The sequence below is a fragment of the Myotis nattereri genome (assembly GCF_964212035.1).
Source record: "Myotis nattereri genome assembly, chromosome: 16".
Taxonomy (NCBI): domain Eukaryota; kingdom Metazoa; phylum Chordata; class Mammalia; order Chiroptera; family Vespertilionidae; genus Myotis; species Myotis nattereri.
The window spans coordinates 48219233-48245400 of NC_138091.1; the positions used below are offsets into that span (position 1 = coordinate 48219233).

Consider the following 26168-nt stretch of genomic DNA (forward strand, 5'->3'; position numbering starts at 1 on the left):
ACACAACTTTGGACTCTAAAAACTGGATGCAAAAAGCAAGTTTCAATTAAGACTGAAAAATTTATCATTCATAATCACTGGGGATTACAGTATTTTGAGATATTACATTATAGTAATAGTTATACATAGATCATATTTACATATACTAGAAATATACTATAATTACTTTTATATTATTTCACCTTTTTGTAGTGATTTAAAAGGTTCTAGGGTCACCCTTATGATTTTTAATTATTATAAACACTAGAAGCCCAGTGCATGAAATTCATGCATGGGGGGGGGGTGTCCCTCAGCCCAGCCTGCACCCTCTCTAATCTGGAACCCCTCGGGGGATGTCCGACTGCCGGTGTAGGCCCGGCAGTCGGACATCCCTCTCGCAATCCAGGACTGCTGGCTCCTAACCACTTGCCTGCCTGCCTGCCTGATTAACCCTAACCGCTTCTGCCTGCCAGTCTGATCGCCCCCTAACTGCTCCCCTGTCAGCCTGATTGACGCCTAACTGCTCCCCTGCTGGCCCGATCACCCACAACTGCCCTCTCCTGCCAGCCTGATTGCCCACAATTGCCCGCCCCTGCTGTGACTGCCTCCTCCACTAGGACCCGCCTCCTGTGCACGAGGTGGTGGAGACACTGGCACCGGCCTCCTGTGCCACGCGGAGCCCAGGACCCCCAGGCCTCACCGCGTGGAGCGGCCGCTGGGACCCCCTCCACTGTGCATGCGGCCATATTATGGTGGCCATCTTGTGATGGCCATGTTTGTGGCGGCCATCTTTGTGGTGGTCATCTTGTGACAATGTCATGCGTGAGGGTATGAGGACCACCTAGGCTTTTATTAGTGGAGAAATTTATTTTTAAAAGGCCAGGTAGCAGAGTGCACTATATGTCCTTGTGATATTTAGGTTCTCTTTTCACAATAATTAATGAATCTTAGCACAAAAAAAGATTTATTGAGCACTTACTGCATGCAGGTTTCTGTGTTAATCACTCGGTTCTCATACATGATCTAAGAACTATAGCTTGAGTTAGGAGCCAATTAACAGTGGCTGGCCAATAAAATATCTACCAATGATATTTTAGTCCCAAATAAGTATAAGTATATACTAGCATACATATATATATTAATGACAAATTTATAATAAGACATTTAAAAGGTATCACTGAAAATTTTTATGCTAATTTTAATCATCTATATCTTGCCGATTGAGAAAACAAATTTCTGCTTATATCTGATCTGTATTTCAATGGACTAATATGTGATCCTAAAATCTGCTGATATAAAGTTAATAGATAAGATCTGGCTTTAAGTGATAGGCTAGCCAAAAAACACACACAAAACCCCAAATTTTTTGTTTTCTAAGCTTCCTTCTTCTATTATACCATTTAATTGAGTACTTTAAGAATTTTCTGAGTTCTACCAAAGAATTGCTAATACCAATCCCCTACTCACAAAAACTAATAAAATAAAAGGCATCATAATAAACATAATGAAAATTACTCCTCAGCACTAGTTTCTTAACTGAATGCAACAAACTCTGAGGGTCTTTTACGAACCAGGAACTATTTCTGGCACTGAACGTAGAAAAATAAGAAGCTTAAAGACTAGGGGGAAATAAACACTTAAATCAATAAGTAATTTCAGTACAATTGGCAAAAGTATGCACAGAAAGGAAAGGTCTCTAGCCTAGCTAAGGGAGGTGAGGAACTGGGTAGAATAAGTATCAGAAGGTAACAGGGAAGGTCATCAGAAGGAGATTATGCCTGAGTCTTGAAAGATGAGCAGACAGGCACAATCAGGTAACGAATGGGGTGAAAATTTTAGCAGACATAGAAGAAGTGTGAAAGAGTCTATTTCATTGGATTATAGGAAATTTTCTAAAATTATGTCCTACTAGGACCCCATAACCTTTCTGTGGCTTTTGTTTCTTTGATCTTTCATCAGCTCATAATGGAGGGCTATTACACTCCACCATTCGAAGGATATATCTCTGTAAATCTCAACCATCCAGAGCATGGAAAGGGACCTTGAAATGTAAGATGGCTTCCACAAAAACAATGTAGTAAGAAGTAGAAGAAAAGACATCTTCTTTGTCTTCTCATCAAGAAGAAAACAAAAAGTGCACAATAACCAGGGAATATTTAGTGTAGGGGCATTCAGTTCTGCACAGTTCAAAACCCCTATGAGAATATACTATAGAACAATATGTTACCTGATGGTCAAAATAGTGACCCAGGGTCACCAAAATAAAGTTATCTCTTGTGTACCTGTTTATAAAGCAGAGGGCTGTAAAACAAATACACTTAGAAAAATCTCTATCCAATATTGTTTAAATAGAAAGACTTTATATTAAATGAGAAACATGCCAATACTTGTGAAATTCATATTTATGAACCACCTCATTTCTCAACCATACCAGATAGATGGAATTAATGATTATAGTACAAATAACAAAATTTAGCAACATAAATAGTCTTTGGATAGAAAATATGTAGTATTATCAGAACAAATAAGCAGCACATAATGCTATATAAACTGGATTACAAACCATTATTCGTGCTCACCTTTCACTATTCTATATAAGTAAAATATGTACTTTGAAAAACAAACAAAAAGAAAATATTTAGGATCACAGATTGTGAGAAAAAATTTATAGCTTCTGACTTATTATGTACATTTACTATTTTTATATGAGAAGATTTCTATTTCAAAGGCATATTTTATCTGATATTTGCACACATAAAGTCTCAATAAATGTCTATTGAATAAAAATATGAATGAATTTAAAAAGATTTTGTATGCTAAAGAAATGTCTAACTATATAGCTTCACAGTAAACTCTAGCATATCAATTTGGCCAACAAATTGGGCAAAAAGAAAGGCATTCCATAAAGTACTCAACTTTCTTACATTGTCAAAAAATGAGAAGTATACAATATAGATCAAATCTCTATGCTAGATTGAGAGCAAAATATCAAAATAATATAAATATACTTTAAATATCACACACATGAGCCATATTAGTCATGGCTTGGGTGGCTATCAATGAACAAGATATTTTACTATATATTACTCTGTCCTCAAGGACTTGATGTTAGAATAGCTTAAGTCACATCTTTAACCATTTTTAAATTTTTATGTTTTGATAAAGTGTTGAAATTTTGGCATTAAGCTTACTATATACTATCCATCTCCATGGCCTTATGAATTTAGTCATCTAAACTCACAACTGATCACTGATCTATATTCTACATTGTATCTCTTTCCATATATAGTACATTCTGAATTCTATACAAGTTTTCATTCCTTCCTTATCCAGAGAGTCTTCATCCAGGCTTACCGGCATTAATATCCTAATTTATGCTATTTAGTTAATAATTTCTTTACTTCACATTAAATGAACGTGGTAGTAGTAACATTTACAGAGAAACACTCTAATTTCCATGAATTTACACTATTCTGTACATTATTCTTGAGAAGTGAAATGGCTAAGACTAGAAAAAAATAGTGTTCGCGTCCTGATTTATAATTTCATAAAAACAAATTCAGCAATTCATTTATAATAAAAGAATGAGAGTTCTTAAAAGTATTTTTTCATAGTATACAGTAATTTAATTTTTTCCTGTCCTTGGCCAGAACTTTTACATGTTAAAAATTACACTTCATAAACCATTTTTAAAATATTCAAAGTGCCAATTTTTAAGAGTTATTTTAAAAACCCTAATTAAAACATTTTAAAGCATAAAGAATTTTTCATAAGAGAAAACACTTGAACATTATTCAATAATGGCCATTTTAAAGTTTCTATGAACACACTAAATACATACTGTTCATTGACTTATTTGGCATTCTACTTAGAGGAAAAAAAAAAATGTGTATATGGGCCAAGGTAGTTTAAAAAAATTGTTAGCATACCCATGTACAAACTGAGGATTTAGGACCACACCATTGCACTCAGTTATATTGTGAAATAAAAGCTTCATCATACTTATTTTCATATCCCAAATTAATCTAACTTTAATAACTTCATATGCTCTAGACCTAAGATGAAGGTTCATTGGCAATAAGAGATCCTTTGATTTTTATGAAGAAAAATCCATGCTATTCATGATATTTATAAAATTAACATTTCAATTAGGTGTCATTCTCTCATTTATTAATTGAACGAATACATTTCTCATAAATTCTGATTTTCTAAGTAGGACCACCTCTCCCAACTTGAGATATATCTGCCATTTTCAAGATTTTAGTAACACTTGTTGAAAAGACTATTGCAATGTTTATACTAGTATGAAATTTTGGTTATCCCAAAGAAATACATGTTGAAATTTTTTGGAGAAGCAAAGATAATTTTATGGCTTTCAAAATTAATTCAAATGAAACTCAATGTGCGCCTGATTTTTGCTATGGGTAAAAAAAGGATCATTGGAAGATCGAGTTCCAAGGGACCAGCAGGTGCCAACCACTTTAAAATTTACCTTTCCTATATGACAGCATTTATTCTTACAAGAAAAAAGTCACCTTTCTTTCTAAACATGCCACTCAGATTAGCCTAAATCCAATGGACACTGAGGCCATAGGTGAAAAAAGAAACATCCAAAGGGATTATTTATTCCAAGCCATGTTTGCTGCCATTTCAGGGTCGCCCGTAAGCACTCTTCCTCTGTAGACTTAAGAGCTGACCCCTCATGTTTGACACCCCCTAAAAAAACAACATTTCGGACAAGCTACCACTTTCCAAAGTTGGCAAGAAGGGAAGCAAATGAGAGATGCATGAGAACCGACGCGCTTTTCCCTCTGAAATGCCTCATGTTTACTTTTGACAAAAGAAACAAACAGAAGCAAAACCGAGATTCAGAAGGAACTCTCTCTGCTGCGTGCCCTGGCCGAGTTTTCAAAGACCCTTTACAAAAGAAGCAGGCTGGAGGCTCACCTTCCATCTCGCCGCCTGGCTGGGCTGGAGCAGCAGCTCTGGCTACCCGGCCACTCCACGTGCTCCTGCCGTCGCCAGGACGCAGCTCGCAGCTGGCGGGAGATTCCTGGCTCGGGGAGTCCCCAGGATCCGCTGCCGAGTCGGCGCAGACCGAAAAGGACCGGAGCCCGCGACCTGCTGGTGCGCGGGGTTACAGCGGCGCTGGCTGGCGGCGGCTTTAAAAGACGCTCACGCAGGAGCGCAGGAGGCTCCGCGCCTCCATCCCCTTTGAATGTCAAACTGGAGAACCCCTATAGGATGGAAATGGCGCATCAGCAACTTGTCTCAAAATGTCCATTTTAGAAGGATATGGATGAGAGAGTATTATCACATTGGGTGAAGGGCGGGGGAGTCCGGACGGCTTTCTTGCAAGGTTAAGGTAAAAGAGGTTTGTCTTAAATTGAGCAAAATCTGGAACTTTGGGTCTAGATTCCGAGATCATAGCCATGAATAACAATGAGAACTTCATTTGAAGTATTATGTTTTTCTTCCTCAGTTTTTCATTTCACATGATAAAAGTTCTTGGTCCAAATTTGCAGAAATTTCTAAGACAGTTCAATAGGATTTGGACATTTTTATCAACTTTTTCATTTTTGGAAGCAATTCTCTCACTTGGGTTTTCCTTTCTGGGAACTGCTTAGTTTATCTGCCACCACTCACAAAACACTACACACACTATGTCTGTGAATTTTTTTACTACCCTGCCTTCTTTCAAATAGGACCCCAGACAGCTTACAAAAATACATATATAATGTATCAGAAAAGTAAGTTTTTAAAAAGTGGAGTTAAGGGTCAGGGGATAAGACAGTAAAATTAACTCAAAGATGTTAGTACACAAAGATGTACTTTAAGCATCTTTTCCCAACATCCTTCCCACTTTATAGAAGTAAAGCACACATTTGACTATAGGGAGAGGAAAGGGGAAGTGACCACATAATAGTTTTTCAAAAGCAGAGCTTTTCTTCACACTTAAGTCTAAAGGACATGTTTTGCCAGAACCGGTTTGGCTCAGTGGATAGAGCGTCGGCCTGCGGACTGAAGGGTCCCAGGTTCGATTCCGGTCAAGGGCATGTACCTGGGTTGCGGGCATATCCCCAGTAGGAGATGTGCAGGAGGCAGCTGATCGATGTTTCTCTCTCATCGATGTTTCTAACTCTCTATCTCTCTCCCTCTCTGTAAAAAATCAATAAAAATATATTTAAAAAAAAAAAAAAAAAAGGACATGTTTAGGTGAGCCTTAAAAGATACCCAGTGTACTGAATTGGACAATATGTGAATGATTCTCAAAAAGATCACTATCACCTTTGGTATAAATTTATATTATTAGTGTATATAAATATATCTGAGACTTAAGATTGGGAGTTTGTGCATCAGCAGACCATATTGGAAGAAACCCACTCTTACAAGTTAAAGTACGCTTGCAATTTTATGAATTTTAGTTTATTTTAAATATGCCTTGGTACAGAAGGTCAACATATATACATATCTATGTATGTGTGTGTGATTTTTTTTTTTGAAAGAGTGAATGCATTAGATAGGCTTTGTTTTAAGGCCAGGCATCTCTATAGCTTGTATGGGTTGGAGTTCTACAGGATAATATCAATTTCAGAGAAATACTCTAAACACCAGGTCTAATTTTAGTATTGAAAGGGGAAATTTGTTGTTTGTTAGTTTCTAAAAGCAAAAAATAGCACATCAAAGTAACAGAAGAGGAACTGTAAAATTTCACAGGGATGGTGTAAGGATGAATATTAAAAAGTTATAAAAAACTTATATCTTCCATGGCAATGTTCTTTATAGTTAACATTGGAACGTGTTACTACTCTCTAAATAATTCAAAATTGTGTATTTTGGACTCCAGAGAGTGATACCTAGGAGGATAGGTAAAAAGTAAGCGGGTAAAATAATTTATGTAGCTACTCTACACACCTTAAGTGTGGGCTTCACATGGTGACTTCCTTCCAAAAAAGTATAGTAACTTTATAGTAGAGAAACCTGATAAACACTACTCCAGCAGGTTATCAAGGTAACATTAACAGTGTAAGGCCTGTTGACAGAATGTTCACTTGATATGATGTGAGAACGGCATTTTACCTCTGTAGTCTTCCACACCAAAAACTCACAACCCCAGACTACTAGTGAGGAAAACATCAGGCAAATTCCAAGAGAGACATTTTTCAAAGTGCCTACCAGCTAGGGTCAAAGGTCAGATCGATGTCATCAGAACTATTACTGTCAAAGTCATCAAAATTAAGAAATGTCTGAGAAGCTGTTTCAGCCAAGAGGAACCTAAGGACACACGATAACTAAATGTAATGTGGGATCCGGGATGGGATCCTTGAGCAGAAAAAGGACATTAGCTAAAAAATAAGGAAATCTGGCCCTAGCTGGTTTGGCTCAGTTGTTAGAGCGTCAGCCTGCGGACTGAAGGGTCCTGGGTTCGATTCCAGTGAAGGGCACATGCCCAGGGTTCAGGCTTAATCCCCAGCAGGGGGTGTGCAGGAGGCAGCCAGTCAATGATTCTTTTTTTTTTTTTTTCCCAATGATTCTTTCTCATCATTGATGTTTCTATCGCTCTCTCCCTCTCCCTTCCTCTCTGAAATCAGTAAAAATATACTATTCATTTGGCTAAGTCTCTCCTGATAGTATTCAAATTTATCCTACAGGATTTACAAGGATCAATTACTTATAACTGGGAAGCTAATAAAACGCTGGGTTTATAACGCACTTTGACTAAAAACAGGAATAAACTCTGATAAACTTCTAGGGAATCAAAGCTCATTGGTCTTCGTTTTCATCACCTTAAGAAGGAACAGTTGAGGCTAAACTGAATCTAGACAGGGTAACTGACAGGGGTGGATCTGACTCAGTGAATCACATTTCACGGCTGATGCTATGTAAGTAAAATTAACAGTGACTAAAAATGAAATCACTGACAAAGGCTGCTCCTGGACCATCAGAGACAGTCCAAGTACTGACTCGGCTGGAAGGAAATAAAACTGAAAAAAGAAAGAAACAAAACAAAAAAATACACCACCTCTTGATCTCACCCAAAATAATCCTTCTGCACCCTGTCTGAACCTTGGGCTCTCTCCCCACCAGCCTACTCAAAACCACGACCGAGGGTGTCCCGCTGCTAAGACACAGTCAACACAGGCGGCTTTCGGGCCCCGAGTGAACGGCCAGGAAGGAAGCACGGAGACCCAGCGCGGGCCTGGCCGCCCTCTGATCTCGCCTTCTCCATCGCCCCAGGGAAAGCGGCTTTGGGCTCTGGCCCGGCCATAGCGCCCATGTCTCAGGGCAAGGTGAGCGCACAGATCTGCATGCCCGGTCTCGCCTGTCCCCTGGGGAAGTTGAAAGCGAAGAGTAGACGTTCCTCTGGAGTGGGAAGGCATGGAAACACCTTTTTCGTCTCGTGGGTAGAAAAATGCAGTTGGGTACAAAATGAGTCTAAGACTTTGAAAAAGGTTGTGGCACGGTTTCAGACACTGTTCACGAGAAAAACGACATAGGAAATGCTCTCCGTTCCCTGTGAGGAGGAAGTTCTCGCAAGCTTCTTTCTCCCTTCCCCGGGGCCTAATATAACCGCATGCCCAGCCCGCCCTACCCCACCGCCATACTGAGGACCTGCGGTGTTCTTCTCATCGAACTCTTCGGCCCCTAGACTAAGGAAGTGGCCCACACTCCAAGCCTGGGGTTCTTTTCCCGTCCTCTTTCCTTCCGGCAAGAGCTGCTCCGAGAAGTAGGTCGCCCAGCGCGCGGGGGTGGGGGGGTGCGGGGAGAAATGGCGCCAGACGGAAGGCGCGAAGCTTCCACATGACGCAGGCCTCGTGCGCACGCGCACGAGGGGGCGGGGCGCTGGCCTCCAGTGCGCGTGCCCAGAGCCCTCTCGCCCCGCCCCCGGGCGTGACCCCGGCGGTTTGCTCCGCCCAGTGGAGGGGGGATGGGGAGGCGTTGGGCGGGGCCGAGATAGGAAGTTGCAGGCCCCTCGGAGCCCACCCCTGGGGGACGCTAGCCCCTGCGAGGCGATGCGAGCGTGGGTCCTAGTCTCCGCGGTGCTCTGGTACCTCACCAGAGGTGGGCATCCTCCCGCCCGGCCTCCAGGACTCTCCCCTCTTGCCTGTCCTCCCCCCTTCGCTTTGCCCCGCCCTGTCCCACTCTGAGCCCCTGGCTCCTCTTCGACCTAAAATGTCAGTGGTTTCTTTCCTCCGCAGTGGGATGGCAGCGTTTTTCCGAATTCACTGAGAAAGGCTTCGTGTATGGCAATCTAGTGCACACAGGTAATAAAGACCTCGTCACCTGCACAGTCTAGCAGAAGAGCCGGGTGCCGTGGACCTGCTACAGTTGTTCCCGTGGAGGGAAAGGCAGCGAAGGCTTAGTGACCGTCTCGCGTGGGCTTTGCTGCACTGGCTGAAGGTTGCCTCGCGTCGTCCTGACAGCTACCCTACTGCGCCTTAGTCGTGTCACCTGGCCTCCAGCCCCACATCTCGTAAGGATAAGGAACTAGGATTCGGTCCCGATCGCTTTCGCTGATGCCACCTCATTTCCAGGTGTCTCTGCTGCTTTGCGACGCACCAGGCCCACTCAGAGGAGTCCTTTCCAGGACTGGAAGTCTCTCTCTTTGGAACACTCTTCTCGCTCCGCCTTCTTATCTAGAACTCCTCCTACAACACCTTTTAAGGTTCAGCTCAAATGCCCTTTATCGCTGTGATGGAACTTTCCCACATTCCCCCGAACGCTAGTCAAATGGCTAACTTTAGATAACTTTGGGCCGGTTCATAGCATTTCTCATGTTTGGAATCTCTCGTTGTTTGGAGCTCTGCACCTCCCTGACACCACCCAATTGTACGACAGTGTCTTCTTTATATGTTCAGAACCCGGCGTTCAATAGGCTTTAAAATTTATATCTTGGGCCACATTGGTTCCAAGCAGATTATTGCTGCTTCCACCAAGTCTGAAACAGAATAGGTTAATTGCAGAAAAGCAACCTAGTATGCCCCATATAGGATTAATTATTGTTCCCAATTAGAGGACATTTATAGTTAAATATCAAGTTTCCTTTAGGGGTGACAATGATCATCTAAAATAGTTTCGCAACCAAGCCCAAGTCCTTTTCTGATCTTTAAATTGATTCCACTAACCCTTCAAATAATTATGATTGCAGTGAGTTCTGAATTTGTACATTTTATTGTGTATATTTTTATAAGCAAAACTATAATATTACAGAAAAAGAAAAGTATTGAGTAGTAGTCTAGAGTTTTAAAACCTATGAGAAAGAGCCCTAGCCGGCTTGGCTCAATGGATAGAAGGTCTGCGCAGGCGCAGGCGGAAGGGTCCCTGGTTTGACTGGGGGGGGGGGGGGGGGGCACCTACCTCGGTTGCAGGCTCCTCCCCTGCCTGGGCTCTGGTTAGAGATGTGCAGGAGACAACCAATCCATGTGTTTCTTCACTTCGATATGATATTTCTCTCTCTCTTCCAGTCTATCTAATAATCAATGGGAAAATATCCTCGGGTGAGGATTTAAAAAAAAAACTATGAAAAACACAAAGGGCTTTAGCATTTTAAATGTTATCATGAATGATACGCTGATTTTAAAAATAGTGAAATCTGAAAAGAACTAATCAGAGTATCTTTGGGACAAAATGGTAGGTATTGCACTTATTAAGTTAATTTTGCTATATACTGTAGTTATATGTTATTTTATCTTGTCACAGTGAAGATATATGTAGAATTACACCATAATAGCCCATTCCTTGTCTGTATGGATATACACCTTGCTAAAAAAGAAACAGTGGACCCTACCTACTTATGGATTGGGCCTGATGAAAAGCCATTAACAGGTAAATTATTTGATTTTAATACCTTCCTTTTTAATGATGTGAACACTTTTTTAGAAAAGCACTATCACTTATTAGAATGAACAAATTGAAATTTAATTTTTTAAAATATATATTTTATTGGTTTTAGAGAGGAAGGGAGAGGGAGAGAGAGATAGAAACATCAATGATGAGAGAGAATCATTGATTGGCTGCCTCCTGCATGCCCCACACTAGGGATTGAGCCCACAACCTGGGCATGTGCCCTGACCAGGAATCAAACTGTGACCTCCTGGTTGATAGGTCAGTGCTCAACCACTGAGCTACAACAGCTGGGCTGAATTTTAATTGCAATTCCACTTGCTCCATACTTAGATAAATCATATATCTTGGTCTGTGCCTTATTATCTCCTTATGTAGAAACTGAAGCAGTAATTTTTACACCCCACTTCCCAGAGTTGTATTAGTTCAAAAATTTTATAAAACCTAAAATTTATCCTCATAGCACCTGTACAAGGAGATGAGGTATCTAATATGTAATTTTCATGATATTAGAAGAGTGCCATGGATTATAATATTAATTTATGTCTTATGTGAAGAAATTGTATAGCATTACAGGGCAGTGTAATTTTATTTACTGAATTATTCGTATAAACCAATTGAAATTAGATGCATCAAGAAATGAATTAAAGAAAACCAAAACCTATTTCAAAGCTGTACTTATCTCATATAGTTCTCCAAAGAGTAATATGACAGAATTAAGATTTTGTTGAATTCTTAAAGTTAAAACTGTCCATTAAATTTTACATTTTTGTATTTATTTGTAACCCTAAGCTTACTAAATAATGTTTGAATTGTTATATATTAAATAACTAAGTAATTTACTATTTCTGTTTAGGAAATTATCGAATAAATATAACTAAAACAGGAAAGCTGATGGTGAAAGATTTTCTGGAGTCTTTATCTGGACTTTATACATGTACTCTTTCTTATAAGATTATCAAAGTACAAACCCAAAAAGAAAAGATGGTAAAGAATAGATATGACTTTATGATGTTTGGTAAGAATATAGGCACATTTTAACTTAATATATTTAGCTTGGATAAGAATTAAGTATATGGTTTCTTTAGTGAAAATGATTCTGTCATATCCCGGGTATCCCCAAAAAATGTACATGCACTTTAACAGCTGATAGCTCAATTTTGAAAATGAAATGTATTTTAATAAACACTGCCTTTATAATTATTCTAAGTGTGTGTATACATTTTTTGGGACACCCTATATAATCATTATGATTTACAGAGTATTCTGGGTTTATTTGACCAGGCAAACTCTTAAATTAATGTCAAGATAGTGTATACTAAATTATCCCCTTTCAGCCTCCCACTTCCCACTGTTTAGGTATGCAATCTACTTTGTCATAATTTTGACAGGTATCTTAAAAACTGATGTTTAATCCTATAAAAGCAAATTAATGATCGCTTTTATTGGCTATTCTGACAACAATGACACTCTGCCAATGAAGACCCTTCCCCAATCTTATTTTTTCCTTGATACTGTTAACATATATATATAGCCAGCCCACCAAAGCCATTTTTTATGTGTACTGAGTAGATAATATATCAAATGAAAATAACATTTTTTTCATTTAGTTATTAGTTTTATATAGTTTTATGAGAGCAAACTGATAAAACATTTTATTGTTAAGTGTGTATGCTGATTTGTAAGATTGATGAATTTACTATTACATGTTATTTGAAAATTGTTACAGATAATTAATGCTAGGCACAATTGTTTTTATTCTCATCTTCCTTTAAGCCTATCGGGAACCTGATTATTCATATCAGATGGCCGTACGTTTTACCACAAAATCTTGTGTAGGAAGATATAATGAACAGCTTTTTACAGTGCTTAAGAAAATCTTGAATAATTTAATTTCTGATTTGTCTTGCCGTATCAAACAACCATCATATAAATGCCATTTTGTCAAACTTCCAAAACATGGCATCATACCTGAATTATTTATAGCCTTTCAAGGTAAAAAATTTTTCTTTAATTTTATGAGTTTAATCTTGAACCATGACAGATTATAAAACTAATTACCATATTAATGTGAGCTATCTTACAAATAGTAGGCCTTAAATGTTTATTAAGCACTAAAGTATATAGTTAGTCTTTAATGGTTAAAAAATTAACACATGACAGTATTTACCTTCAATTGTGATATATGGTTCCTTATTTTTATAAATATGGTTTTTAACTATGCAGCTAAAATTTACCATAGCTTTTTACAGAATTTTATATTGGATTTTGGAGAACTTAATAAAAGGGAGGAACCAAAATAACTTTATTTTCATTTATTTTATTTCTATTTATTTTAAAGCCTTGTAGTTACTTCCATTAGCCCCCAGATGGAGTAAAATCATAATGCATAAATTTAGTTTGTGCAACTTTATTACTGGGATCAGATAGATTCAAGCCATGCACCCATTCATACTGAGTTCAGTATTTAGAGCTTTATTGGAATTTTTGGAACTTTTTAGAATCCTTTTGTGAAGATGTCATTTTTCCTTTCCAGTTCGTGCTTTGGTACCACAGTGGAAAAGTGCATGCAATGAAGCTGTAGCCTGTGAAGATATCACTAATCACAATATTCTCCAGGTGAGAATTTCGTTATAAGGGGAACGTATTTAAATAGTCAATAAAGCTATTTAAAATTTTTCTAACTAATTCAAAAATCTGTTTCTCCATGTTGTGAATATTTATTGATAATAAAGACATTCTACAGAAGTAGACTTAAATTATTCTTTTATTTTAAAAGCTTAAATATAAAGTATTATTGACTTTTGATTTTGGCTATTTATACTGAGATTGTGAGTCTTGGCTATTTCAAGATGCTTTGTTTTGGAATAGTACATATGGAATATTATATAGCTCCCTAAATTAATATATATTTTTCAGTGACAGAAAATGGTTTTTGTCCCCCAAACGTTAACTAAGCAGTAGCCAGAAGAACAACCTCACAATCAGGTCATCCTAGGTTAAACCAGTGGTTCTTTCAAAACTGTATCTATGATCTATATACAGTGTGGCCTTACGAGTGTCCCGATTAACGAGTTTTTCAAGATACAAGCCGTCTCTCGGCCAATTTTTTGCTTTGAGTTGCGAGCTAAAATTCGGGTTACGAGCCAGCTTCAGATACCCCACCGCTAGTTGGCGCAGCGAACATCACAGTGAACGCCACAACATCAGCCCAGAATCACATGTCTCACTCATTCACTTTTTGATTTGACATACGAGTAATTTGAGTTACGAGCTCTGTCACGGAATGAATTAAACTTGTAAGTCAAGGCCCCACTGTATATAAAAGCCTAAGTGACCATTAGGACCGGATGACCAGACGACCAGATGACTGGCCAGTAGCTATGATGCACACTGACCACCAGGGAGCAGACACTCAATGCAGGAGCTGCCCCCTGGTAGTCAGTGCACTCCCACAGCCAACCTCCCATGGCTGGCCAACATCTTGAAGTCCCTTCCCCTGGCCGGCCGGCCCGATTGGCCCTGATCTGGCCAGGCTGAGGGACCTCACCTATGCACGAATTCATGCACCGGGCCTCTAGTGATCATAATAGTAGCTGTCTCCTCGGCCATCCTCAGAGGCTAAAGACATAGTCTAAAAAAATCCCTTCACACTCCTGGTCTAGTTCCTGAGCCCATAACCTTTATATTGTGCATGGGTTATGGGAAGCACTGAGTTTATATTAGTCCTTATTAAACTCTATGCTTAAAAAAATAAAATAAAATTTATTCATTAGTTTATAATGCTGATTAGAGAAAACATTTAGTTTCCATTTTACTTGGTTCTTTGGAATTAGAAATAATAAATATTATCTAAAAATGGAATAGACATGCTTGCTGCAAGTAATTCAAAATAAGTGCTTATTAATCTCAAGTTAATTTTTCTTAACCAGTTTACATATGAATTGATAATAGTTGATAAGGTCAAGGCTAATTTTAGTATTAACACAACTTTTCAGGAATTCATCTTTTGTGTAAAACATGGATGGCGTGAGTGTGCTGATAGTACGTTTCATTGCCTCTGATGCAGGAGGAGAAATTGCTTCACAGTTTAGTCATTGTATTTCTCACTGCTATTTTAAAATATAGGCAAGAGATCGAATAGCAGAATTTTTCCGAAGCCAAGCATTTATTTTCTACCATGGCTATAATAAAACTCTACCAGCTATGCATTTTATGGACCACAGTTTTCAAATGGCACGTATGGATAGCTGTCATCCAGGCTTTGGGAAAAATGAAGGTCTACACAGTAATTGTGCTACCTGTTGCGGTAATTATAATAAATATCTACAGATGATGTATTATAGAATTGTATACCTGAAACCTATATAATTTTATTAACCAATTCCAACAAATGTAATAAAAATTATATATTTATATATATATATTAATATTTAGGGTACTTAGTCAGAAGAACAAATTAATAATTCACTTAAGATAATTGAATTGAATCTTTATAGCAATCCTCTTACAAAAAAAGTCATATTTAACCAAAGAAAAGTAAAAATTCAAAGACCAAATTTCTAAATATAATTATCTTCATCTGTATTAATTCTTCCTAATATACTCCTTTATATTACAGAACATTTCTATAGTGTTCTGACTTAAGCTACTATACTGTGAAGGAACACAGAATGGTCCTACCTAGAAAACAGAATTGGAATTAGGAACTAGAGAATTAGGCAGCCGAAACCGGTTTGGCTCAGTGGATAGAGCGTCGGCCTGCGGACTGAAGGGTCCCGGGTTCGATTCCGGTCAAGGGCAAGTACCTGGGTTGCGGGCACTTCCCCAGTGGGGGATGTGCAGGAGGCAGCTGATCGATGTTTCTCTCTCATCGATGTTTCTAACTCTCTATCTCTCTCCCTTCCTCTCTGTAAAAAATCAATAAAATATATTTTTTTTAAAAAAAGAGAATTAGGCATAGGAACTCATAAATGGGGCACTGCAGAAGATACTATAAAATGCTGATACTAATGGGAAAGATGGGATTCTAACTTTCTCCTGCCTTTAAAATTATTAAATTACAATGTTTGAAATTCGTAAATATTCTCTATAACTTACTTGACAGAACATTACTGAATATATCATAGGTTTAGAAATGATGTGTTATTAAAGGCAGCTTTATACTATTGGTATAAAATACCTCTACTTGAAATTATAATAATCTACTCCATGTGTTTTCCTCTGCAGTGGTTTGTAGTCCTGGGACTTTCAGTCCTGCTGCTGATGTTACTTGTCACACTTGCATTTCCATCCTTGCCTACGGAGCTAAATTTTGTCCATAAACTTCAAACAAAAATTGCAATATGAAGACTAGAGGTGAAAGCATGGCTACTTGCTTGTGGAAGTGGGGGACATAAGATTTGTTCACATCCCAGAGCATCATAGTTCCATTAAGAAAGTTCAATGAGACCAAAACGTTGGAAAACATACATTTTAGAAACTAAAAAAGAAAAAAAAGATAGTTGACATGGCATTTCTAAGAAGGCATTTAATCTAATATCTCCATTGTACAAAGGAATGTGTATTTAGTGGATGATTTTTAATGAAATGTTTTGTTTACAAACTGAATCTGTTGCTCTGTGCCTAAGACTATATTAAGGTCAAGAAGAGTAGCAAAGTATAATACAATAAAAACTTTGTACTTTCCATATATTAATTTGCTTGAAATCACTTATACAATATAAAGGCATATATATTATTTTTGTATTTAGAAGCAAAAAGTTCTTTTTTTTTTTTTTGTCCGCAGGCTGATGCTCTATCCACTAAGTGAAACCAGCTAGGGCACTTCTTTATATCTTTGATTGAACAAAAGTCTTTAATGTTAATATAGTTATAATTTTGCCTTTCACATTTAGGTCTGAAATATACCTGGAATTTTTAGATATGCTGGGTGGTAGGAATCAAATTTCATTTTTTATCCACGTGGTTACCCAATTGTCCTGGACCATTTATTGAAAAGTCTAGCCTTGACATATGTTCCCCTCTCTCTCAATTTCTTCTTAAAGCACTCCCTTTAACATTTCCTGCAATGCTAGTAAAAAAAATAAAGGAAAAGTCTAGCCTTTCCCCACTAATCTGTAATGATACTTCTCCCATATATCAAGTGTCTGTTTATGCATGAGGATCTATGTCTGAGCTGTTTGTTGTTTCTGCTTATTCTTGCTCATAGTGTCATTTCCTTGTATGCTTTGTTATTTTTTACTGGGAACCACTCTTGTCCTTTAAATGTTTTCTGTGGAAATGAAAATAACTTCCTCCAGAAAAGATTTGTGTTTAGTTCTGACAGGTATCTGGGTGCACAACCAATCCTGTTCCCTCATAAACTAAGTCTGCAATTTGAGATACTCTGAAACACCCAGATGATGAAAATGCAGGCTAAGTTCTGTGGAAAGACTAGCCTACGGCCACAATATTTCAAAACTTTTGTCTTTTTTTATAAACCTCTTCTTCACTCAATCCCACAAGTCTTCCCCACAGGTTCCTGCAGGTGAGGCCAGGGCTGTGGGTTTACTGATGGTTCACCCTTACCTTAATGAGATTCCAGTTTAATATGGAGATGGGTCCTTGGCCTTGACTTCTGGACTACAAGGCTGGCCAAACTAGAGCCCCAACTTACTCAGATTTGCAGATCTCGGCCCCCTTTACCTGGGGTAAAATTGTATTAGTGTTCTGATACTTCATTTACCTCCTGGTCTCCTTTTCACTTATATTTTGGCTTGAGCTTCTATATCTTGTCAGTAAGTACATGCTTTTTGAGTGTTTTGCCCTGGCCTAGCTCAGTTGGTTAAAGCATTGTCCTGATAAGCCAAGGTTGTGGGTTCGATCCCAGGTCAGAGCACATACAAGAAACAACCAATGAATGCATAAATAAGTGGAAGTACAAATGGATGTTTCTCTCTCTCTCTCTCTCTCTCTCTCTCTCTCTCTCTCTCTCTCTCTCTCTCTCTTCCTTTCTCTAAAATCAATAAATTTAAAAAACCAATGTTCTTTCATTTGCTCAGCATTATGTCTGTGAGAGTCATCCATGTTGTTATGTATAGTAGTAATTTGTTCTCTTTTATTGTATAAATATAGCACAATATATGTATCCATCCTAATGTTATTGGACATTTGAAGAGTTTTTAGCTTGCCTCTTATATTAACGTTTTTGTATATGCGTGTCTTTTGGTAAATATGCACACTCATTTCTCTCGGGTATATACCTTGGAAGTGAAGTTGCTGGGTCATAGGCATATGTTTAGTTTTGGTAGATACTGTTAGTCTTCCAAAGTGGTTGACCAATATATACTCCCAACAGCACTTATGAGAATTCCTGTTGCATATAATATTTTTGCAGACTTAAAAGAAAAAATAACTCTAGTTCAAAAGATACAAATAAATCTATGTTATATTACCCTAGCTTCATGTTTATTTTTTTAATTTATTTTTTAAATATATTTTTATGGATTTCAGAGAGGAAGGGAGAGGGAGAGATAGAAACATCAATGATGAGAGAGAATCATTGATCGGCTGCCTCCTGCACGCCTCCTAACTGGGGATCAAGTCCACAACCTAAGCATGTGCCCTTGACCAGAATCACACCCGAGACCTTTCAGTCTGCAGGCTGACGCTGTATCCACTGAGCCAATCCGGCTAGGGCTAGCTTCATGTTTAAATTACCATTTTAAAAGCTGTTGCACAGGAAAAATGTTAACATACCCCAAAATGTGAATAGTGGTTGTATATTAGATGGAAAAGAGGATCAACTTTGACTTTGAGAAATATTTGAAATCCTTTATAACAAGCATATGTCTTTTACTTTTAATTACATTGTCTTAAGAAATATTAAATAGAACTAAAAGGCACCCCTCAGCCCTGCACCTCCCGGCTTGCACTCCTTTAATGACTTTCTAGCTTCCAAAGATATGTTGAAATCCCTTACCTGCTGCCTCACTCCTTTTATTCTTGTGGGTTTATGTCTTTTCCATTGCTTTACTGTCATTAAGTGAAGTTTCAAGAAGGAGAGGAAATAAATATGATCAATCTTCCACTTTTAATCAGAATTCTATGCATACAATCCAGTCTGGTTTTGTACATTATCATGTGGGGAATGGGATGTATCGAAGAAGAGCCAGGTGCTTGTTCTAAAGACCTCATTCTGGTGACTTGGGGAAGGTGTGGGGGTGAGGATGGACTGGGAGGGGAGCACCCAGAGGTGTGTGGGGAGAATGGTTAAAAAGCTAAGTTCACTCAATGGTTACAGCATCAGCCTGCAGACCAAAGGGTCTCGGGTTCGATTCCTGATCAAGGGCATATACCTTGGTTGCAGGTTCCCCAGTCCCCTTAGGGACACATGCGGGAGGCAATCAATCAATGTGTCTCTCACGTTGATGTTTCTCTCTCTCTCCTCACCTGCTCCCTCCCTTCCACTCTCTCTAGAATGTAATGGAAAAAATATTCTCGGGTGAGGATTGAAAAAACAAAGAGCTAACAGGAAGGCACAGAGGCAGGCCTCTCAGCTGCAGCAGGATGGAGACAGCAACAGAGAGGGCATAGAGCGTCTCAAGGGCACAGCCCACATCACAGGGCTGCTCACCCCAGTTCTGCTCCAGGATAGACTCCACCTGGAAGGAAACCCACCAGACTGTAAAAGCTAGAAACATAGAAATATACCAGCAATGGCTAATACTTGGCCACCCACACTCCTGAACCCTGAGCCCACGGCAGACACAGTCATCCAGCAGGGCCCTCTTTCCTGCGGGCCTGGCGAGCCTGATACTCTCAGCATAGTGACAGGTACTGCTAACCAATCAGTTTGGCACTTAAGATGGTACCAACTGCCTCCTGGGACTAACAGTTATACACACCCCCTCTCTTGCACATTCCTAATTGTCCCAGAAACTATATGCCACAAACCAGCTTGATGGACATGAGCTGACAAAGAACTACAAAGTCAGGAGGGACAGAATCCTGGGACTTCTGGGTCCCTTGAAAGCATGGGCATTAACTTCTACTAAGGCCTGGCCCTCAGCCCAGACTCTCTTACCCGGTCCTTCATCAGGGGCAGGGTCCCCTTCTTTAGGGTCTCAGCCATAAGCTCCTTCTCCTCAGACAGCTCTGCGGGTAAAAAAGAGGGAGAGGCACATAGTGGGACAGGGCTTCAGTATCTGATCAGACCCAAGACGAGCCTGAGAAGAGGTTCCAGAGAGCTCCTGGGAGTGCGAGATTGGAGTATTTCCAAATGGGCTCCTGCTGTGGCTCCTGTTTCCCCCTTAGCCTCCAGGAGGTCAGAGACTGTGCCAAGCGGGAAGAGGAGGCAGTCCCTCAACCCCTGGTCTGGGGAAATGGCCGGTTTCTGAAATGTGATGGTTTATTCCTCACAAGAGGTAAAGGCAGTGTGTAACACCCTCCTGCCAAGATTTGCTCCCCACAAACCCCTCTGCTCAGCATGTCCTCCACATCAGCATCCATCCAGACTCCTCCTCACCCTTCCAGGCTTCCAGGAACTCCAGAGTGGCTTCTACGCGTGCCTCAACCAAGATGCCAGCAGCATTAAAAAGGCTACTCAGGAGAGGACCTGCTGGGCCCTCCATCTACAGCTCATCGGAGGTCAGGGCTTTAGACACCTATGGCCAGGAGATGGGAGATGAGCACAAATCCCACTAAAGCAGATTGTCTGCAGTGTGTCCGCTGCCCTCCACCTAGCCTTCTCCCTCTCACTGCCCAAGTTCTTTCTTGGGTCTCTTACTTTTTCATCTAGATCCTTCAGCTCCTCGTCTGTGGTGAGGCACTGAGTGAGGTAGCTTAGCACATCTTCTCGCTCCTCTTCAGTCAGATCCCGGAGACCACTCACTGTGTCCTGCACCTTCTCCTTCATGTTTCTTAAATCCTCCAAGTTCAAAGACTTTCCTCTAGAGGCAGCAGTGAAGAACCCAACCTACCCAGCCCAACAAGCTCCATTACCAAGACCCTACTCTTCGTCTATGTTTCTTCTGGAGAACACTTCTGTATCTTCCTCTAATCTTTTCCTGTTAAAATGAAGCACCTTTCTTCTCAAACACCCACCATCAGTGCTGCCCGCTGACCCCACTTCCATCTCCCTAGCTCACCCCCAGTCTAGTACCAACCCCAAATTCTTCTCCACCTCCCGGAAATCAAAGCTTATTGAGTCCTTACCTTTCAAAGTGAAGTCTTGAGATCACACTAAGAGTAGTGAGGATTTCGAATAAGTTAGAGCAGTGGTTCTTAGCCTTGACTGTACATGAGAATCACCTGGGAAGTGATTTTAAAAATCCTGATGCCCAGGCCATACCCCCAGATCAATTAAATCAGAATTTCTGGAGGTGGCACTTGGGCAACACTACTTTTAAAGTTCCCCTAGGTGATGTCTATGCACAACCAATGTGTTTGTTTAGAGGAGACAGATGCAACCCCCAGACTAATGCTAAAACCTGCTTTGGGCCCTGACCTACCTTTCTCCCCTCAAACTCTCCCCCGCCCCAACCCACACACATACATACTCAGCCACCCCACCTGAGCTCCAGTCCTTGAGGCCAGCGGGCTCAAGGGTGAAAGGTGCAGCCACCCTGAACATAGCTGGCTCCCATCCTTACCTAAACAAGATGAACCACCATCTTCCTCTGCAAAGAAAGGAAAAGTCATCTCAGAGAGTATTGAGGTCACCTGCAGCCCCCTGTTGATATTCTCTTCCCAGTGATGAAAGTTTTCATTCCTGGACTCTGGGCCCTCACTGCCCATACCAGGGAGCCTGTGTCCTCCTCCTTGTGTGTAAATGACAAGCACTATATTTGCAGACCCATTTCCACATCCTCAGAGATAGGCAGCCAGAGGACTATGCATAGATGATTGAAAAAGAAACAAGCCCAGAGAAGGTGTAGCATGCTGCCAGTGCTCAGCAAACGTGTCAGAGCAGGGCCTGGGATCTATCTCCCGACTCTTCTGTTCCGGCACATAGAATAACAGAGATTCACTCCTCCGAGCTAGCCACGCCTTGCCAGGACTGAACCTGTAACTTTTAAACCAGGAAGTCATGGTTCAATTCCTGGTAGGGGCACATGCCTGGATTGCAGGCTTGATCCCCCAGTGTGGGGCATGCAGGAGGCAGACAATCAATGATTCTCTCTCATCATTAATGTTTTTATCTCTCTCTCCCTCTCCTTTCCTCTCTGAAATCAATAAAAAATATATTTTTTTAAAAACAGAAAACAGGCCTTCTAGAAAAAAACTGGGCTCCCTTAGAAAAATTCCAAAGACTCCTCCTTAACAGTACGACGACGGTAAGGAGAGGTAGTTCCAAGGATCAGAAAAATTTCACTGTAAGCCTTTCACTTTTTAATTAAAAAGGAAAAACAAAGGCATCCATCCATTCAGGGAGGGCTCACCCGGGAGAGCCATGGGGCCCCCTTTCCTGAGCTGCTCCACAGTTTCCAACAAGTCCAGCAGAGGAAGAAAACTCCACCACCAGCAGCACCAAAACAACTGCTGAGGGGAAGGCTGGTGATGTCCTTGAAGTCCCTTGGAAGCACCTCAGCTATCAGACTCTGTGGCACTTGGAGCCACCCAGGTGGGGTGGGGTGGTGGCACTTCCTGTGCAGAAAATGTCCTACAGGGGTGCTTTATTTGGTTTCACCTCTGTCCTCTTACTGAGTGCTGGCAGTAAACCCAGAGACTGAAATAAGCACAAATATGGATTTGGGCAACTCAGTATAAAAAAACAGAGGAAAGCGGCCTCTTGAAACCAGTACGTTTTGGTTCAAGCCAGAGAAATCAGTCACCCTCGAGGGCAGCAGGGATGTGAGTGAATTGAGGGCATCAGAAGAAGATTTCCTGATCCTGGGAGAACGAGACAGCTTCCTGAAGGTGGAGAAGAAGAGTACGGCATGCTTGAGTAAAGGAGTGGGTGGGAGTGAGGCTGCCCCCACTCAGATGCCCTTGGGCTTCTCCTTTTCCTTCTCCCCACTGCTGCCCACCTCCAGCCTCACCTGTCCTGGAGGGAATCCAGATATGGCTGGATATCCTGGACCACAACATCGTGATGTCATGCTTGTGGGACTCTTGGAAGGCCCCTTCGACTAATTCCCCTGGGCAATTTCACTGTCGACTCCCCTGTTGAGTCTACCACAGTCACAGCTTGGAACGCAGCCTTTAAACCTGGAAAGAGAAGGATAGAGGTCACACTGATCTCTGAATTTCCAGAGAAAAACGCATTTGGAACTGGTGAGACATGACAGAAGTGGAAATAGTGCCTGGAATCAGTCTTGTATGTGCGACACCAATGTCTCAGCCCCCCCTTTTTTTTCTTGAGCAATGTAACAGTTTGCATGTACTTTATCAGAGAGAAAAGAAAAAGCAAGCCTTATGCACACAAAGAGTACAGCATAGAAAGGGGGATAAAAGACTAATTTTATAGGGGAGACATGATGAACACTACCTCAGCCAGGTGACCAAGGTAAACATCAATAGTGAAAGTCAATTTGATAGTCCATACCCTTGATATAGTGTAAGGAGAATAGCTCTACCTCTATGGTCTTCCTTCCCAAAACCCATTATTATCTCAGTCTAACCACGAGAAAAAGGCATCAGACAAATTCCAATAGACAGGCATCCTACAATATGCCCTTAAAACTGTCAAGATCATCAAAAACAAGGAAAGTCTGAGACACTGTCACAGCCAAAAGGAGCCTAAGGAGATATGACAACCAAAGGTAATGTGGTATCTTGGCTGGGGTCCTGGAACAGGAAAGGGATATTAGGTAAATTAAGATAATCTCAATGAAGTGTGGACTTTAGATAATAAAAACAAACAAACAAACAACCCCTACGCATGCTTTAACAACACCAGGGGCACCATGTAGTTAAAAAAATAAAATAACCCCGTGAAAAGGGAGCAGGCCAAGTTGCTAAAGATCAATTCAAATGACCAATTCACTTCATTCCTATGGATTTTTTTTAAAGTTTGGTTTCACCTCTGCCTCTGAAAGTTTTATGCAAACAGACTTTCCCTTTAAGGAAGTTAAACTGACTTAGTCAAATTTTTATGATCGTGGCAAAACACCTTGGTTGCTTTAGTAAACTCCAATATGAAAACAGCCGTCGCCTCCAAGTAACCTGGACACCGTTCTGGGTCACGTGACAGCAGTGCCTGGCATGGCAGGTGCTCTAAAACTGTACAGTGGGACGGTCAGAATTGTCTGCCATCTCAGGATGACACCCAAATGGGCGACATTCGAGTCGTCTGAGCTGTAAAACTCCTCTCCGTGAGGTGTGAGACACTGTCATGTCTTCAAGTGAGGGTTCAACAACACTCACCCTGGGGCTTCTCAAATCCAGAAAACCCCAAGAAGAGCTAAGTGTGGAGGCAGGGGGTGGAACATACTCCTCTAGGAGCCCCCTCCAGCCCTTGGTGAGTTCTGCTCACCAGCTACTTAGTCATGATCTCTGGGGAACACGAAGGGAGAATCATGACCGCCACAGCAGAATGACCTGGTGAACTTTGAGTGTTCCTCTGTGCAGGCGCTGTGATAAATGATTTACGTAATTTATCTCATTGGATTTTTGCAACCGTCTTGCTCAAGTTGACAGATGAGAAAACAAACTTGTTCAGAGGTCACCCAGCTGGTAAGTGGTGGAGCCAGGCTTAGAAACCACATGTCCCCAGCTCTGAAGCCTGCATGTTTTCTTAACCACTAAGCAAATGACCTCCATTTCTATACCCGCTTAAGTGATAAACATGTAAGCACATGAGAAGACATCAGCTAATTTTAAAACAAATTATTTACAAAGGGAAAATTGGGAAATAAAGACTATTTATGAATAGTTTCCAAGAAAAATAAGTTTCCGCCCGACCGGTGTGGCTCAGTGGTTGAGCGTCGACCTATGCACTAGGTCAGTGATGGCGAACCTTTTGAGTTTGGCATGTCAGTATTTTGAAAAACCCTCACTTAACTCTGGTGCCGTGTCACATATAGATATTTTTTGATATTTGCAACCATAGTAAAACAAAGACTTATATTTTTGATATTTATTTTATATATTTAAATGCCATTTAACAAAGAAAAATCAACCAAAAAAATGAGTTCACGTGTCACCTCTGGCACGCGTGTCATAGGTTCGCCATCACTGCACTAGGTAGTCAGGGTTCGATTCCCAGTCAGGGCACATGCCCGGGTTGTGGGCTTGATCCCCAGTGTGGGGCATACAGGAGGAGGCCAATCAATGATTCTCTCTCATCGTTGATGTTTCTCTCTCTCTCCCTCTCCCTTCCTCTCTGAAATCAATAAAAATATATTTTTTTAAAAAAAGAAAAATACCCCTAACCAGTTTGGCTCAGTGGATAGAGCGTCGGCCTGCAGACGGAAGGGTCCCAGGTTTGATTCCGGTCAAGGGCATGTACCTCGGTTATGGACACATCCCCAGTAGGGGGTGTGCAGGAGGCAGCTGATCCATGTTTCTAACTCTCTATCCCTCTCCCTTCCTCTCTGTAAAAAAATCAATAAAATATATTAAAAAATAAAATAAAATAAAATAAAATTCCACTTCCCCATTCCCATCTCGCATACAGCTCTTCTGTGCATTTCTTAAACTGAGGTGTGTGGATGTGTTCATACAAATGCTACAGTGTCTTTGTTGACTGGTTGACTTGGTTGCTGGCAGTGGGAGTTGAGGGTGGGGCGCAGTAGGAGGGGGCAAAGTTTCCTGGCTGGTCATCTCTCCTGTACCTCATAATGACCAGGAAGCCCAGAATCCAGCTCATCACACTGCCCTTCACCCTCGTCAATCTCCAGTATGTCCTCCAGGGTGAGGGCTGTTCTGCAGTAAAGGCGTGTATTCATCCCCATCACCAGACAGAAACAATGAAACTTGTCAGCATCAAGGACGCTTCTGACTTCAATCATATCGCCTCCAGCATCCAACTCCTGGACCACAGCTCTTGTGATTGTCTTAAATACGCTGGGCATTGTGCCTGGACCAACTGGGAAAAGGAAGCCAATTTCAGTTGGGGAGATACTAGCTCAGGTTTTTTAATCTGCCTTAGGCAGTTTGGGGTCAAGGAAGATCCAAAGGTTCTAGGACAACCAGGACTTGGGATTATTTGCCTTCCCTGTTTCTGCCCCTCATGGAATCCTTCTGGAGGAAGGATGGAGCAGTGATTGCCCTAAATGGAAAGTAGGACCTGTTTTCTGCATCTCCCGCAGCATAGCTGTCCCCTTGCCCAGAGGGACCTTGAGGGGCGGGAAGGCAGGCCCTCCATCCCCTAGACCAGCCGTGGGCAAACTACGGCCCGCGGGCCGGATCCGGCCCGT

General features: G+C 40.9%; 3 protein-coding genes across 3 annotated transcripts in view; 1 reads left to right on the top strand and 2 right to left on the bottom strand.

The window, feature by feature from the left end:
- IKZF3 (IKAROS family zinc finger 3) overlaps positions 1-5238 on the bottom strand; it is a gene marked incomplete at its 5' end in the record, with an annotated part of 78477 nt that extends 73239 nt beyond the window's left edge. Inside the window, 3 exon segments of the mRNA XM_081109813.1 lie at positions 4927-4961; positions 4963-5187; positions 5189-5238. Of these exon segments, the coding sequence (XP_080965939.1) occupies positions 4927-4961; positions 4963-5187; positions 5189-5238 (310 nt within the window).
- Positions 5239-8993: 3755 nt separating this feature from the next.
- Positions 8994-16148, top strand: ZPBP2 (zona pellucida binding protein 2; the record flags this gene model as incomplete). Its single annotated transcript, XM_081109815.1, has 8 exons — positions 8994-9042; positions 9180-9245; positions 10681-10806; positions 11681-11842; positions 12601-12819; positions 13361-13443; positions 14953-15133; positions 16054-16148. The coding sequence occupies 8 exons, from the start codon at positions 8994-8996 to the stop codon at positions 16146-16148; spliced, it is 981 nt and encodes a 326-aa protein (XP_080965941.1).
- Positions 16149-19527: 3379 nt separating this feature from the next.
- GSDMB (gasdermin B) lies at positions 19528-25823 on the bottom strand (the record flags this gene model as incomplete). The annotated part of the gene is given in 6 exon segments (XM_081108970.1): positions 19528-19557; positions 19892-19962; positions 20333-20438; positions 20442-20471; positions 20645-20782; positions 25584-25823. Coding segments are annotated over 6 exon segments (615 nt in total).
- Between the last annotated feature and the right edge of the window lie 345 nt (positions 25824-26168).